General features: G+C 32.4%; 1 protein-coding gene across 1 annotated transcript; it reads left to right on the top strand.

The window, feature by feature from the left end:
• Positions 1 to 4,174: 4,174 nt before the first annotated feature.
• LOC112004899 (probable alpha,alpha-trehalose-phosphate synthase [UDP-forming] 10) lies at positions 4,175 to 7,506 on the top strand. Its single transcript, XM_065779769.1, has 3 exons — positions 4,175 to 6,267; positions 6,355 to 6,628; positions 6,735 to 7,506. The coding sequence occupies exons 1-3, from the start codon at positions 4,292 to 4,294 to the stop codon at positions 7,056 to 7,058; spliced, it is 2,574 nt and encodes an 857-aa protein (XP_065635841.1). The 5' UTR covers positions 4,175 to 4,291; the 3' UTR covers positions 7,059 to 7,506.
• The last annotated feature ends 10,863 nt before the right edge of the window (positions 7,507 to 18,369 follow it).

Raw genomic sequence — 18,369 nt, 5'->3', positions numbered from 1 at the left:
GCCTGAATTTGCTTACTGTCTACTTTTATATACTAAAACATGCAAAATCTAAATAATTTATCTTTGACCATACCCTTATTGATTCTTTCTAATCTAAATAATTTATCTTCCATTTTGCATAGTTGACTTTTAAAACATATATTTAATCAGATTCGTATCTATATTGTAAATAGATTTGAATGTGTTTACCATCAAACCAAAGGAAAATGTTAGAGATATAAATTTTTTTACAAAAACTTTTACAAACTGATGATGTGGTGAGTGATTATTGGTAAATAAAAAAATGATGTTATTAGTAAGCCCAGATGAGAACCACTGAGAAATTGGCTACAACAACAATTTGTAAAAATGTTGTAAAATAGTTTGTAACTGTATCATTACTTCAACCCAAAACTTTATCTTGGATTAGATTTCACCATGTAATCAATATTTAAGAAATATTTGACTATCACTGGTAAGATATTTATTTAAATTATTAATACTATGACAAAATATAATTTACTCATTTCAAAATTAATAGATAAGATATATTTTTTATTGTGTTTAGATAAAATATTAAGAATTATTCAATGTAATTATCTTAAGAATTCTAAATTTAATCCAATATTTCAAACTTAAATCCCTTATTTGCTGTAAAAAGTTCTATTTGTTAAATTGATCGAAATGTCATGCTAGCGAGTGCTTTTAAAATAATTGTTAAATAAACTATGTTAAGAAAGTTTTGACCACAGTTTTATAAAAAATAAAAAAATTTAATTATTTTTTTTTCTCACATAAAAAGTTCCTAACAATATATTCTAATAATCTCAGAACATTCGTTAACTCTCATCTCAATCGAAATTCAAAATACATTGAATTGGGAACGAAATTCTAAGACAACTTTTCCACGTCTTTAAGACATGCTTATAGTCTATTGTTCCAAGATTAAATGCAAAGACCAATTAGAGAGAATGGACACAAGTCAAGCACCCCCAACTCCTTAAAAAGAAGAAAAAAAAAGGGCATTATAGTAATTTCAACAAACAAGTTGGGAAACCAACATCGGAAACTTCTCCGAAACCGAAAAGCAAAAACTCAAAAAGAAATAAAAAACCAAAGTATTTGCGGTAAAGCTTATCCCAATTCCCAAACCCTCCCCAATAGAAAACTAGCAAGTAAAACCTTTTCCCATATATATATACATAAATATAAAACTTCATTTTCCACATTTACTCTCTCTCTCTCTCTCTCTCTCTCTCTCTCACTCTCTTTTTATATAACAAAACAAAAAACGAAAACAAAAACAATCCAACGCAGCCTCCTCCATTCTCTTCTTCTCAACAAACAAAAAAACCTCTTTCAAAAAACAACACTCTCACATCCAAAAATTGCCCATTTTTTCCGATCGCCGATTTTTCTAACCGCTTCTCCATTTCTTTTTGTTGTTTGGCCTTAACCGTTGAAAGAGCGAGCTCGCCTTTTTTTTTGGTACGTGTTTTTTTTTTTTTTTTGGAAATTTTCTTAAGGACTTGTTTGGTTGCCGAGAAATAATTTTTTAGAAAAGAAAAAGAAGAAGGAGGAGGAGAAATTTGACTCTTTGATCTCAGCTGTTTTTAACTGAGAACAAAGAGTGACAAGAAACTTTCATTTTGTTTTTTTTTTTTGTTTTTTTTTTTTTTTGGTTTTTGGGGAGGGGGGGGGGGGGGGTGGGGGGGGGGGGGCCATTGGAGCACAAATGCATGAAGCTACAACCATATTACGATACACACACTCACGCGTATGCGTGTGAGAGAGGGACAGAGAAAGGTGTATAATGATCACTGAGAACCTATTGCATATATTTGCACCCCCAACTGTATAATTTGAAGAGTAAAAAGAAACAAGTATGATAACCTCAAAATATGGGAAACAAAGCTAAACTGCGAATAAAAAGGCACAAAATTCATACAAATATATAGCAGAAGATTTTAGAAGGCAGCCAAATGTTATCATTGGGTTGTTTTTCATAAATGCAATAACGCATCAATTAAAACTACTTCTACATTTACTTGGGCATGAAGCATAACAATCTACTATCGATAATATACCCAATTGCGCACGAGTATTAAAACTCAAATTTACTATTTTTATCATCAACCCTAATCATCCCTGAGACAAACAAAGAAAATACCAATGCTTCAAATAAGCAATCTTGAGAATGTTACACTGTAACCAGACTAACGTATATGACCATAACAGTGATTTTAACCATTATTAAAAATAAATAAATAAATAAATAAATAAAAAAAACAAACAAACAAACAAATACACAAAAACAATTCCTTACCCAAATTGAACTTNGTATTTTCCGTCAAAACAAACAGTCTCTATGTACCAGAAATAAATACAGAAATACGATAATTTCTCGACTAAAAATACAGAAATAAATAAAACAGTTTTTTTTACTGTGAGAGCAATTCACCACCCAAAAAAAAAAAAAAAAAAAACCTTCTAGATCTCAAAAAAAAAAAAAAAGTTACGGTGTTGAAAAATCCAAAGATCTTAACCTGAAACAAATTCAAGCCGCTCTCGAATTTTCTCAAGCCTTTAATTTGATCAAAATTCCTGCCAAAAACACCAAAATTACACCACAGAAAAAACTATATATACATACATATTGTAAAAACACGTAGAAAATCGCTCCGAAAGCCATGTTTGGTTGCGAAGGAAAAACAAAAAAAAAAAAAAAAAACAACAAACCCAATTTGTGTATGCCAAAGTTCTTTAGAGGAAGAGTGATATCTATTTTTGGTTTACACTGTATTAGTAGTAACACTACATCACTAATTTAATTTTGTTATTATTAGAAATTTGGATCATATTTAACATGGTAGAGTGTATTAGCAAGCTTCTAATTCTATATGTATTGCTATGGAAATTAGAATCTATCAGTTTGTCATCATTGTGATAGATTTGTTTGGATTATACTGGAGAAGATTTTAGCATGAATTTGATAAGCAAAAGGGATGACAACAAATAGGGGTATGATTTATGCAAGATAGTGTAGACCAACCGAATCCCACTCAGACTTTGGACAAGCTTGGGTTGGGCCTAGGCAAAAACAACCCATCGGGCTAGGGTAGTGGTCCACACAACCCAACCCTTAAAGTCCCGCCCATAACCCAATATACCAGCCTATAATTTAGATGACACAGGTTTTCAGATGTACTTCATATTTGTAATTCTTAAAAAAAGTTGTGTTTGTTGAACACAATATTACTTCCATATCTTTGTAGCTCTTTGATATAATTGAAAATTTTCTATTATAATAATTTTTATGGGATTAAAAAATTTATGATAATTTATGTCATTTTAAGTTAATTTTCAGCTATGCACTAACCTACTCGCCTTAGCCTGATAAGATCGAAGATCAGCCCGACCCAATCCAACATTACAGCCTGGCCCAATCCTAGTCTAGTCCAACCTGAGCCCAAAATTTCTCGATGTAAGCTGGTTATGGGCTGAATTTTACAGGCTGAAGGCTGGGTTGTGTTATGGCTTGAGGTTGTGATTTGGCTTAGAATCATATGGTTAGGACCGTCTAGATTTGTGGTTATTTCTCTGACTTTACTTTTAAGTTTCAAGAAATTAATGAAGACTTTATGGCTTGCTCATGAGTTCTCTTTCATATTCTTTTTTCACCCTTTTTTTATTTTTTATTTTTATAAGTATCTCAGATTCTACTTTTACTGTGCTTAAACATGTTTGCTTTTGATAAATAGGTTGAATGCCCCTCTGTTTTTATTTATTTTAACATCGCTCTGTCAGACTCTGAGACTCATGTTCATAATTGGTTAAGCAAATTGCATTGTACCCTATTCGTTTTGAGATGATTTGTCTGCTTCTGATGGAAAGTCTATATTCTTTAAATACTTCTAGACCATCTAATTACTTTTTTTTCTTTCCTGAAGTCAAATGAAATTTCTCTATGTGATACTCTGCATGTTAGCCTTTTAGCAACTAAAGCTCCATATAAATATATATAAAAGTTTTTATTAAATGTAATCTCTGGAAGTACATTATTGGATGCTGCTAGTAAATGATTAAAAAGAAAGCACTTGTTTGAAATGAGCAGCCATGCAAAGTATGAAACCAATTTCAGCATGGCATTCAAATTATTTTGATGCTTTTATGGAGTTCCATTTCCAACAATTTATTGATATGGTCAAACCCATTCCTCTTTTATAGGTTTGTGCACAGCTGAGCCAAAAGTTTCTGTTGGGAAGTGTTGTTCTGCATGATTAAGTAGAAAGGACTCTCTCACTTGTCATTAATGGCATCAAGGTCATGTTCAAACTTTTTTGATTTGGCTTCTGGAGACCTATTGGATATTCCTCATACCCCCAGAGTTCTTCCACGGGTAATGACTGTTCCAGGAATCATCTCTGATGTGGATGGTTATGGCAGTACTGATGGGGATTCAGATGTGTGCTGTGAGAGGAAAATCATAGTAGCAAATATGCTACCTTTGCATGCCAAAAGGGATGCAGAAACTGGCAAATGGTGCTTCAGTTTGGATGAGGATTCCCCTTATTTACAGTTGAAGGATGGCTTCGCTCCTGAAACAGAGGTACTTTATGTGGGTTCTCTTAAGGTTGAAATAGATGCTACTGAACAAGACGAAGTTGCACAAAAACTGCTGGATGATTTCAAGTGTGTGCCTACATTTCTGCCTCATGAACTTCAGAAAAAGTTTTACCTTGGGTTTTGTAAACAGCAACTTTGGCCTCTTTTTCATTATATGCTGCCCATGTGCCCAGACCATGGTGATCGCTTTGAGCGCTCGCTTTGGCAGGCCTATGTTTCCGCAAACAAAATATTTGCTGACAAGGTTATGGAAATAATTAATCCAGAGGATGATTGTGTTTGGGTTCATGATTATCACTTAATGATTTTACCAACAATTTTGAGAAAACGGTATACTCGAGTCAGGCTTGGATTCTTTCTCCACAGCCCATTTCCATCATCAGAGATATACCGAACTTTGCCAGTTCGGGATGAAATTTTGAGGGGACTGCTAAATTGTGATCTAATTGGTTTCCATACATTTGATTATGCACGCCACTTCCTCTCATGCTGCAGCAGAATGTTAGGCCTGGACTATGAATCAAAGCGGGGACACATTGGACTTGATTACTTTGGCCGCACAGTTTATATTAAAATTCTTCCTGTAGGCGTTCATATGGGACGGCTTGAATCTGTGCTGGATCTTGCTTCAACATCTGCCAAAATTAAAGAAATTCAAGAGCAATTTAAGGGGAAAAAGCTGATTCTTGGTGTTGATGACATGGATATATTTAAAGGCATCAGTCTGAAACTTCTTGCCTTAGAACAACTATTGGAGCATCATACAGAGCTGCAGGGTAAGATTGTTCTGGTTCAAATAGTCAATCCTGCTAGGGGCTCTGGGAAGGATGTCCAGGAAGCAAAGAGAGAGACGTATTTAACCGCCAAAAGGATCAATGCGGCTTATGGTTCACCTAATTATGAGCCGGTGATTCTAATCGACCGTCATGTTCCACGTTTTGAGAAGTCTGCCTATTATGCTGTAGCAGAATGTTGCATAGTGAATGCTGTGAGGGACGGTATGAACTTGGTCCCTTACAAGTATATTGTTTGCAGACAAGGTACTCCATATATGGATGAAGCTATGGGTAGAAAATCAGATTCTCCTCGAACAAGCATGCTTGTTGTGTCTGAGTTCATTGGCTGCTCACCTTCTTTAAGTGGAGCGATCAGGGTTAACCCTTGGGACATTGATGCTGTGGCTGATGCCTTGGAATCAGCCATCACCATGCGCGATTCTGAGAAGCAGTTGCGGCATGAGAAACACTATCGTTATGTCAGTTCTCATGATGTAGCTTATTGGGCTCGCAGCTTTATGCAGGATTTAGAGAGAGCATGCAAGGATCATTACACTAAACGATGCTGGGGGTTTGGCTTGGGTCTGAGATTTAGAGTTGTTTCTCTTTCTCATGGATTTAGGAAGTTGAATATTGAACACATTGTTTCAGCATATAGAAGAACAAACAGAAGAGCAATATTTCTTGACTATGATGGTACTGTTGTTCCCCAAAACTCTATTATTAAAACCCCCAGCCCTGAAGTCACCTCTGTTCTGAATGTTCTGTGCAATGATCCCATGAACACTGTATTCATTGTTAGCGGAAGGGGGCGGGATTCTCTGAGTGAGTGGTTTGCTCCATGTGAGACGCTGGGAATAGCAGCTGAACATGGTTACTTCTTGAGGTACGTTAACAATAACATGCTTTGAATGTTCATCTTGCTTCTTGACTTACTTTTCTACAGAAGCTAAGGTTCTTTTGCTTGGTGCAGGTGGAATCAATCGTCCAAGTGGGAAACCAGTCCAGTGGCTGCCGATCTTGATTGGAAAAATATTGTGGAACCTGTGATGAGATTATATACAGAGGCAACTGATGGCTCCAACATAGAGATTAAAGAGAGTGCTTTGGTATGGCACCATCAAGATGCAGACCCTGACTTTGGATCTTGCCAATCGAAGGAGTTGGTGGACCATCTGGAAAATGTACTTGCTAATGAACCAGCAATTGTTAACAGGGGAAATCTTATTGTCGAAGTCAAGCCACAGGTAAATATTCCTTCCCCAACCCCAAAAAAGAACTTCCCTTTTTCTTGATTTTTTCTTGCATATGAATCTGGGGTGAAATTTCTCATTGATGTTTTGTTGAATATAGGGAGTAAGCAAAGGGTTAGCTGCGGAAAAGGTTCTTTCAAGAATGGTGCACAGTGGGAATGCACCGGATTTTGTGATGTGCATTGGAGATGATAGATCCGATGAAGATATGTTTGAGAGCATATTAAGCACAGTGTCTAGTCCATCCTTGCCTGCAGCTCCAGAGATCTTTGCTTGCACCGTTGGCCAAAAACCAAGCAAGGCTAAGTATTATCTCAATGATAATACTGAAGTTGTGAAATTACTTCATGGGCTTGCTACTGCTTCAAGCCCAAAGCTGAAGAATCTTCCCCATATCAAGGTTTCTTTTGAGAGTACCGTTTGAGTTAGAGCCGAGTGACTGGCACGGATATTAGAGTTCCATATACTTGAACCATTGTTTTGTTTATAGGGATTCTTTCCTGAGAAGCAGGAAAAAAGTCTTGGCTATTGCTCTTAAAACTTAATCCAACGCATGGTGGGACATTGCGGATGCGGTTCTCATGCTTGTGAGCTCCTAAACCGGTTTGCTGGGTTAAAGTTGAATCTTGGTGAGCTTGTTAAGGATCACATAGAACTTGCCATACTTTTTCTCTGTATATGGTGTCAAATCTTGTATCTACGCCAGTTGCCCTCAGGATTATACTCCAGTTGTCTATAATGGCTTTTTGTTTTGTTTTTGTTTTTGTTTTTTGTTTTTAATTTATTTTAAAATAGGGCATCATTATCTTGTATAGGGACACTGCTTTTGTCACAATACAAAATTTCAGTTTGATCAGAAATATTTATTGGTATCCTAGCGGCTAATCTAATCATTTCAGTATTTTTTTTTTTTAGTTAAAGTTATTCATTTCAGTATATTTGGTGTGTGGTGATCTAAACTCATCTGAGTTAGGTGGCACTGAATTAGCATGTCAGGCAAATACTTAACGTTGATTTTCAATTCTGATTGGTTCTGTTTTGCATTTTTGAGGGAAATTGGTTATGTTTTCTCTAGTAAACTTGGGTGTGTGGTTTACTTCCTGATTTGTTCGACTTCCGCACGAAAAAAGGGTTTATGTATAATCCCTAGAAAGACTACCTAAACGAAATATATTTGGTTCCTTCTTCTTCTTATGTTGTGTTTCATGTTTCTTGAATCAGTTGAACTAGTTGCAGAGCCATGTAAAAACTCACATATAAGGAGAGATAGGACTTTGTGGAAAACCAATAAAACATTACCAAAACATATCAATCCAAAGGAGAGATTTTAAAAACATAAAAATTCAACAACCTAAAGTGGAGTTGCAAGAAATAATGAAAAATAGAGAGAGAGAGAGAGAGAGAGAGAGAGAGAGAGAGAGAGATATTAGAGCGAATAACAAATTTATAGAATGAAAGATGATGAGAAGAATATTATTATTATTATTATTATTATTATTATTTTGAGAAACAATGAGAAGAATATTCAAATAAAAAGTATAATTGTAAACACCTAATTATTCAAATCATGCTACGTAATAGAATAACATTATATCATTATATATTATATATATAATAAAATAAGAATATAGGATCACATCTAACAATCAAATAAAAATAGATAGCAACTTAAAACAACCAAATTAAATCAATTTGAATTATAGTTCAACACAAAAATTTGAACTTAAAGTAGAGATACAAGATTGAATTAAAAATCCACCAAAAGAAAAAAAAAATAGAGAGAGAGAGAGAGAGATATCACCTTTTTGTATGCGAGAGAAGTTCAAAATGAAAATTCGTTAACATAAAGTAGAGATGCAAAAAGGAATTATAAATCCACTAAAAGGGGAAAAAAATAGAGAGAGAGGTAAATCACCTTCTTGTTGGGGGAAAAATATGGATAGAATGTGAGAGAATTATATATTTACAGTAAAGAAGATGGAAATAAGAAGGATCAAAATAAAATAAAGAGGAATGGAAGGAGGAAGAGTAATGGTATGGTAGGGAGGAGTGGGAAGATAGAAAGGTAAAAGAGATGAGAAAATGTTAGAGAAAGTGGAAAATTAATAAATAGATGAAGAATTAAAAATGAGAGAGTAAGAGTTGAAAATACGTGAATGACGTGGCATAATGAAAAAGTAGCACTAAATACTATTCTTTAGATTTTATATATTATTATTACTAGTTGCAAACTTGTGCAATGTACGAAAAAATTTTATGAATTGTTTTTTTGTTAAGTAAAATATGAAAATAGTATATGAGACTTATAAATATTAGTCTTAAACCCTTTTGTGAAATATTTTGTAAATAATGTAATGTGTGGTTGAAATTTTTTTATAGTGCTCCTTACAAATGGTTTATCCTTTATATGTTTTGAATGACCTCAAGATGAAGCAAATATAAGTAAATTCATCACATGTGTTTGGGGGAAAAACAACTTTAATTACATAAGAAAAATGTGATTTTATCAAGAACTTACCAACATTAAATTGAAAATGTAACATAATTGTTAATGAAACAGTTCATCTTTTTACACAAATCACTCCTCCAAAGCACATTGAAGTGGACTGAAATAAACTGAAGTGAATTGAAAATGGACCAAAGTAGACCGAAAGAGACCGAAGTGGACTAAAATGGACCAAAGTTGACTGATGTAAATTGAATTGGACCAAAGTGATTGAAAATTGACCAAAATGGACCGAAGTGCTATGCTAATGTGGTTCAATAGGAGCGTGCAGTAATAAATACTACGCTTAAGTTTCTAAATATTATGTAGATGTGGCTGATGTATCTATAGCAGTGTATCAAATAACTTGGTTGATGTATCTATAGAAGTGTATAGAATGACATACCCATGACTTGTCAAAAATGATTTAATGAATTGACAAAGTTTTCGTCTAAACAGGGTTGGAAGATGCTTCTACAACTTCTTATATAACAGTTTATAAGATTATTCATGTGTATTAAATCACATGATTTATTAAATTATTTAAACAAATTACATGATTATTAAGTAAGTCATGTGACTAAAAATACAAGTGAATACTTTTAAGGTTGTTATATAGTGGTCATGAGCTATATAGCTCAATTGGTTGGCTCTTCTTGGTGTGTCCTTGACATGTAAGGTTTAAATCTTCCTCCCCATTGTAACTATTGAATTTTTTTTATACATAAAAAAGAAAAAAAAAATTTGGTACATAGTGATTTGAAGGAAAATTCTATCTTGAAAATTTTGGGACCAAATATTATTTTCATCTTAGTTTGGGGTTTGTGAGTAGCATTCGGATTCTAATTTCTTAATAAAGTAAATGTTGCTATGTTTTGAACTACATTTGGAGGTTCTTTTACTGAGGTAGACTTCTTAAATCAGTATTATTGGATTCAAAAATAAAATTTGCCATGTTCTAAGTGGATAGGAGATAAGATGCAGCAGGGAATCCCATAATAGAGAAAAAGGAGAATGAGATGGTCATCAATATCAGAAGGTTCTCTTTCAAGTTTCAAAACAAACAGCAGACAGAAAAGTAAGCTGTTACATCATTTCCATGAGTGGTTTATTCACACTAGTAGTGGAATAGACTTCAAAACATTTCATTTCTTTGAAAACATAATGGTTAGAACTTTAATACAATGCCAGTAGATGTTGGTTACTTTATTTAGAGCTGCAATGTAGTAATTTTAGATGGCCAAAATAAGAAAATTGAAAAAGATGTTTTTGTAGAATAGGACCAATGGGTTACAGAATGTGTAGTCGATTTCTCAATACATCAATTATTGGAGAACACCTGGATCCTTATAGCATGTGCATGGATGAAAACCAACATTCAAATTCATCACAATAATTGGTGTACTTATTTTGGTTTCAATATTTTCACAAAACAATATATGTAGAAAGCAAACAAATTGCATTTATCTTACTAAAAATAAACAAAACATTATACTGCATAATTCTTCCACTTGAAGACAGACTAGTTAACTCGCCATTTGTTTCCATTGACAGATTACAAATAAAATAGTTTACTGCTAACTGCTAAGTTGTAGAGGAAATGAGCAGTGGAGGACTTAGAAATTTATCTTTGGGGGATGTAAAATAGTAATGTACAATACTTCATAACTCAGAATGTGCTATAAACAAAAGTGTATTATTTAAAATTAAACAATCATGAGACAAAATTGATAAAATGATTTAATATCTTTAATCTACTATGAAATGAGCCAAAGGACTTGTAGCTGAATTGGCATCTCTTCATGCACAAAGTGCTTGGGAGTTTAGGGGAGAAAAGACTCGAACTACGAAATTAGCAGCATGTTATAATTATCTCTCAAAAAAAAAAAAAAAACTATGAAATGAGCAAAGTTGTAAAACATAAAATAACATAAATGTTTAACATCTTTTTTCAAAACTGTAACCTATGCTCTTTAAGAGATCTAAAGTCACCAAGTATTGATGACTTTTCAATTTTTCTACTGCTATGTACAAGTAAGCCATAAATGTGTTGGGATGAAAATTATAATTTTTTCCCTTTTTGTGTTGAGGTAATTATTAAAATACCTATGTGTTTAATTATTATATTCTGTTGATATATGTATTTATGGATTGTAATTTATTTAAATGAAAATTGTGTTTATTTTTAAAACTTTCTTAAATATATATGTATATTATCAGGTATAGGGGAAAAATAATAAAGTTATTTAAAAATTTTCAAATTATTTAACATTTTTTTCAAAAATTTTGAAAGGGTCCAGGCCCCCTCGGTCTTCATGTGGCTACGCAACTGGAAATGAGATCTATTCACTCAATCAAGCTTAAATCACAAATTTTCTCAATTGTCTCCAATGGAGAATCATATAATATATATTGACGATGACCCAAATCATTTTGGAGCTATTAGTGTTTATCATGTGGCATAAATGATTGAGGTGCCAACTTGGTATGGGTTGGTAGTTGCCATTGTCAGGCCCAGACTGGCATCAGCAGTCATTATGGTTACTGGAACCGTCCTAAGTTCAGACCAGGCTGACTGGTTTGCTGGGTCAAGCCCAGGCCCTTTACAGTCTTCCTTTTTTACTACTGTAATTTTGTAGGTACAACCTCCTACATACAGGTTGCTGACCTTTTCTTCCTCTTCTTCTACAGTTGCTGACCTTTATTTCAGATTCTTTAATTAAATTTAATTATATATTAATTGATGCAGTATTTTTTAAAAAGATAATTTTTTTTAGGTTTGACCTACATGTGCTTTAGAATATATATTAATAAACTATTTTAAAAAACTTTTTATAAAAAAATGAAAAAGTTATAAATTTTTTTGTTAGTTTTTTCAATTGAGATTATATTCTATAAGGATGTGGTGTAAAACTTATGTTTTACACCATTCAATAAGTGATTGCCATATCAGCATTTTACTTAAAATTTATTAAAATTCAATACATCCTACTACACCTAATAATATCTCAATAGATTCCCAATTTTGTTGGATTTATATATGGGTATTAGAATTAATTGAGTGTGATTGTGTTTATTCTTAAATATGTGATAAGATGATATGGCATGTTGGGATTGGAGGGGTAAAACATGGGTTTTACACCACGTCCTTATAGAATTTAATCTCTTTTCAATTTCCCATTAAAGTTATAAATTTTTTTGTCAGTCTTTTCAACTTCCCATAAAAGTTTCCTAAAATTGATGGTTAACATGTGCCCTAAGGCATATATTAAGCAGACCCATTTTATTTTTGTTATATTAGTTAACATAATTATCTATGGTTTAATTTAATTAAGGAACGTTGGATACAACACAGTCTTATAATTTTGTCTTCATTTGGAGAAATCATAAGGTTCTCATGGTGGTTCACTATTTTACTAAAAGACTCCCACCTGTTTAAAATTGTTGATACAAAAATTTTTTTAAAACAAAAACTGATTACAAACTCAGCAATTTTAAACAAGTGAGAGTTTTTTAGTGGAATGGTGGACAAATAACATGGTCCACCATGAAGACGGTATAATTTCTCCTTAATTTGGTAGGACTCGACTTGTCTTTTGCATAAATTTAGGATGGTAGTAAATTTTATTTTGAGAGATGCTACATCCACAACATTTTTACAATATTTTCATAACAAATCATAGGTGGTTAGTTATTATTGTTTCAAATTTGAACCTAACACTAAAATTACTTTTTTCGTCCCAATAATAACAACTAGTAACAACCTGCTACTTAAGATTTGTTGTAAAAATATTGTGAAAATGTTGTGGACATATCATTTCTCATTTTATTTCAATTCCAAAATGTTTTGTTGTTTTTACTTTCAATATACTCTTCTCCTACAGAACATGATCCTCTTCATTTCAAGTCATGTCTATTTTTATGATTTAGATAAAAATTTTCAAATTTGAAGTTGTACATATTATCGCGTCATTTTTAAAATGTGTAAGGGTAAAATTTAAATACAATACCTTAAGTGATTTTGAATTTAACTGTTATTTAAAAAGATAACACTATTTGTTTCTTATTAATAAACTCAATTAAGTATTTGAATTCAATTGAGAAACCTAATATACTGTATTGAATTATGAAATGAATGAAATAAATACAGTTTGTTGAAATGAAAAATTGTGACAGTTAAAATGACACTGTGAAAATTGAGTTTTAGTATGAGGGGACAAATCTTACAACCTCTACTGAGTAGTTTTGCTGCTAAGGGGGAAAAACACAGAACAGTTTTCTGGACCACACACCATTTTCTGGAAANCTGTCTCCTCTCTCTTCGTTCTTGTTTGTTTTCCGGAAAATTTTATTTGAAGTGAAAATGACTACTGAAAACGTTTTCACCCGATTTTGGCATAATTTTCGGTCAACCGGAAATTATTTTCAGTTTGACCAAATTTGAAGTAACAACCAAACACACTATTTCCGTAAAACCATTTCCTGAAAACGTTTTCATCCGAAACAAACGGACCTTAGTCTTAAATATTCTGTTTTTACCCCAAAAAAAAAAAAAAAAAAAAAAAAAACTGTTTTTAAACTATTGATAGAATGTGTTGGGTTGACAAATCAGATTACTTGGATTGAAAATTGTGTCAATTCAAACCCGATCCAAACCAAGTTTTTTAGGATTGAGAGAACCAACCCAATTAATCAACGGTTGAAAAACAAACCTAAGTGTCGAGTTAGATTGTGAAGGATTCCTCAGGTTAGTAGATTAAATGCACACCCCCTTACGGAGTTGCTTAATGGTTTTCATGAAAAAAAGTAATATTACCTTTAAAATATGTATGTATGGACGTATGGTATAACAAATACACTTAATCCTGAATTTCATTCAGCAAGTTGAATGTGCAACAACAAACTGCTCCCAGCCATTAAAAAAATTGTATCCTATAGACAGCAACTTGTCATATAGAAATCAACAAGTTACTATTGAGGTGTAAGGGTAACAATGTGATGGCCAGTGAGAGCAAAAGCACCATTCACCAGCGATCTTGAATACATTTAGACGCCTTTTATTACATCTTTCCAGAAAATGGTGTGGTCCAGAAAACTGTTCTGTGTTTTTCCCCCTTAGCAGCCAAAACTACTCAGTAGAGGTTGTAAGATTTGCCCTCATACTAAAACTCAATTTTCACAGTGTCATTTTAACTGTCACAATTTTTCATTTCAACAAACTGTATTTATTTCATTCATTTCATAATTCAATACAGTAAAATTTGTTTGAATGCTGAGAAAATGTGAAAATTTTCCGGAAAATAGCATTTTTAGAATACATCCAAACACATGAAAATATTTTCCACAATAATTTTCATAATTCAACCAAACACTTAAAAATATTTTCCTTTTCCGGAAAATAGCATTTCCGGAAAATACATATTTTCCGAAAAACGTTTTACACGAAACAAACACAGCCTAATACTAACTGTAATTGTCATCTTTTTTTATTTTTATAGTTCAAACATTACTTGAAATTCAGATTCATTAATCCCCTACTCTCAAAGAAATTCATTTCTCCGCATACATCCCTTAATCTCAAACTATTCTACTCCATTTTGCCTTCTTTATATATAAATATAAAATCCAATGCTTTTCAAGCATAATGGTTGACATCAATTACAGTAAATGAATTAAGCTATAAACAATTAAATTCTAAGATGAAACTAGATGAGTCTGAGCCTCTGAGGTCATACTATAATCAACCCACTTGTAATCTGTTTGGTTTGGTTTATTTTTTTAGTCAATTACGTATATTCTTTTAAAGTTTCTCAATTGTGTTTCTTGTCTAATCTATTTTTTAAGCAAAATAAACTATTGAATAAAAAAGGCAAAACTACATTGTTAGTCTCTAAAGTTTACCTACTAAGCACTATTGGTCCCTAAAGTTTGAAATGAGCAATATTAGTCCCTAAAGTTTTAAAAATAAGCTCTATTAGTCCCTTCATTAACTTCTATTATTTCTATGCCTAGGTATCTAACAGAAAAATGAGGTGGCATTTTTTAAATTACTGACCCATTATTTTTTACCAAAAACTTATACATTAGTAAACTTTTACCTGAATCCATTTTAAGTGATGGGTTAGCCCAACACATCCAAATCAAAACACACCAAACCTGATACTAGAGAGATAGAACACAATCTGAGCCTTAATCTTCATATTCTTCACTTCTCTAGGTCCCACCTCCATCTGGCACTACAACATAGCTTGGCCTAAAAGAGAGAGCTTCGACAAAACACTATATAGGTCCCCCATATGTCAAGAAATGCTAAAATCACAAGGAGAAATGCATATAAATTACCGACAATGAGAATCATAACAATAGTCTTCCCTCGTCAGTCCATGGTAGCAAATTCTATAGCATAGCAGCTTCAAAATTCCAAACCCTTCTCTTTCCCTTTCTAATTACTCCATCCCCATTCCCATAGCCACATAATTGCTTTTTAAGAAATAGTTAACAAATAGCAATAGCATAGTGGGTCATAAATCTTGATAGATCAAAAAGAAAAATAAAATCTCCCAACTCTATTTCACAAATCTATCATTCATCGTTTTGTTTGTTTATGTTTTACATTTCCAATCCATTTCTCAAAAATTTGAAACTCACAATTCACAAACCAAGTAGCATAGCTGAAAATTGATAAAAGAATTGCAAACATGAAACAATTGCACAAGCAATTGAGCGTGAAACACAGATGAGACAAAGAGATCCCTATAGCCACGGGGCCATACTCACCCACATTAAGCCTTTAAGCACCCAAAATATCTTCGGATTTGATGTTTTGTATGTTTTTTATCTGGGTTAACCCATTGCTTAAAATGGATTCTAATCAAAATTTATCGTATTGTTTCATCCTATTGTTTCAAATTATTCACATACCCTGTTCAAAAAAAAAATTTATTATTCACATACCTCTCTAATTTTTCAAAATAAAGTACCTCCTGCAGCTTAATATGAAGATTGAAAATAATGGTTAAAAAATCTTATATTTTTGCTTTTACCTTCATTTTTTCAAGCGAAACTATTACTACCTATATTTTCACTTTCATCCTTTCAATATTTATTCAGAATAATAATGTGTTTGTTTGTTACACAAGAGTTCAAAATGAAAATTATTAATTTTGGGAATTTGTAAAACTTTAATATGCATTTAATAAACTTAATAAGAGCCACATTTCAATAAAACTTGAGAATTCAACTCTCAAATTTCAGTTATAAAATGTTGATTACTTCATATTGTCCGTATAAATTACCAATGTTATACTTAATTTAACTTCTCATTCAAAAAATAATTATATAATGCTCATTTAGAAATTTAGAAAGAAAAAAAGGTCTATACTTCACATAAAACTAAATTTATCAATGTCTAAGATTTTTTATTTTATTTTATTTAAAACAATATTTACAATGGTCAAATTATTTCACCCATTAGCTTGATCTTTTATCTTTGTCTTTCTTTCTTGTTATAAGTGAGGGTAAAAATGAAAAAAAAAAAAAAAAAAAAAAAAGAAGAAGAGTGAAAGTGAGGTAATAGTAGTTATTTTATTTCACTTGGAAATATAAGGGCAAAAGTCGAAAGATAATATTTTAGCTAAATTGCAAATTAGACCTCTAAAGTTTGGGGCGTGTTTAGATTTTACACATTAAAGTTTCAGAATTTGGATTTTATTATTGAAGTTTTGTTCAATTTGCTTTTGCAACCTTTCCATCTGTATTTTCAGTTAAGTGCCACATAAACTTGTCATATGTGTTTTGTTTATCCAATAAAATGATGTCACGTCATTTTTATAGCTTAAAAAAGTAAATAATTAAAAATGACATGACATAATAAAAATAACTTGACATTATTTTATTGGATGAATTAAACACGCGTGGTAAACTTATGTGACACTTCGCGAAAAATATGAATGGAGAGGTTGCTGATACAAATGGAATGAAACTTTAGAAGTAAAATCTAGGATATAAAACCTAAACTTCTTCAAACTCTAGGGATGTTGTTTACAATTTAGCTTGATTTTTTGAATAAAATTTTTAATCCCCATTAATATATGTATCGGTGTTAAGATATAGAGGTAATCAAGTGTAATTTACTGTGAAAGAAAAGGGAGGTTTATAAACAATTCAAAATAAGAGAAATATCAGTATAATTTGAGTAAAACTCAGTAAAATTTAATTTAATTTTTCCCAAATAAAATAAACTCATCTAAGGTGAGACTCATGGAGAGTTATTATGGTTCATAGCCAGCAAAATTATATTGTTCTACTTCTATCCTTTACTCTCTATTATTATTATTTTTTTTCCACTCAAGGTTAAAAAATCTAAAAGGAGAATCTTAATCTTAGTGCCTTAAAAAGAGGCCCATGTTTGAAAACCACAGCAGAATATAATACAGGTAAAGTAGTAGATACTACAGATAGAGAATAATAAATGCAGAAACATATATTCAAGACATTAATCACACAAATCAAAAAACAAAAAAAGATACTCTCTCACTCTCACACTCTTCCTCTCACACTCTCTCAGGCTCACTCAGTACTCAGCAGTCCCTATAAGCACTGTCCCCACTCAGCCACACTTGCTTTTTCCCTTTCTCTTTTTCTCTCTTTTAATTTTTTCCCTTCTCTTTCTCTCCTTGTCTCTTTCTTCTTTACAAATCTTTTTTTTCACACTCAAAACGCAGTGCTTTTACTGCTTTTGCACACCACACTGTACAAATACAATCTCTCTCTCTCTCTCTTTCTCTCTCTCTCTTTTCACACTTTCATATCAGACCCAGTGCTGGTTTTGCACCAGGGTTTCTGGTAATGCTGAGAGCTTAGTAAATCTTTGCACTTTTTTTTATAGCTGTTTTTGTAATCTCGGGTTTCATTTTGAGCACACAAGTAATGGGCAAGAATGTGCTGGTTTTGGGTCTCACCCTTTTGGTTCTATTTGGAGCTGTATCATCAGCTTCTACCTCTGCTTCTCCAGCAAGTGAGTACTGGGTATAGTTTGTAATGTGTGTTTTGTTAGTGTTTATGAGCTAAAAATGCTTGCTTTTATTTGATCTGAATTTGATGTGTATCTTTTTTTTGTGTGTGTTGTGGGTGCAGAGATTATTAATGGGATTTTCTCAAATGCTGTGTCTTTCTTTATGAAATGGTTGTGGTCACTCAAATCAACGACCAAAACAGGTATGGTATAGATCTCTGATACTAGGCACATTTT

Source organism: Quercus suber, unplaced genomic scaffold, assembly GCF_002906115.3.
Source record: "Quercus suber isolate HL8 unplaced genomic scaffold, Cork oak 2.0 scaffold_217, whole genome shotgun sequence".
Lineage (NCBI taxonomy): Eukaryota > Viridiplantae > Streptophyta > Magnoliopsida > Fagales > Fagaceae > Quercus > Quercus suber.
The sequence above is the reverse complement of the archived record's forward strand: the minus strand, read 5'-3'. Positions and strand labels throughout refer to the sequence as shown.

Coding starts and splice junctions, on each gene's coding strand:
- LOC112004899 (XM_065779769.1), top strand. CDS start 4,292: ATGGCATCAAGGTCATGTTCAAACTTTTTTGATTTGGCTTCTGGAGAC. Junction 6,268..6,354: donor GAACATGGTTACTTCTTGAG/GTACGTTAACAA, acceptor TGCTTGGTGCAG/GTGGAATCAATCGTCCAAGT. Junction 6,629..6,734: donor TTGTCGAAGTCAAGCCACAG/GTAAATATTCCT, acceptor TGTTGAATATAG/GGAGTAAGCAAAGGGTTAGC.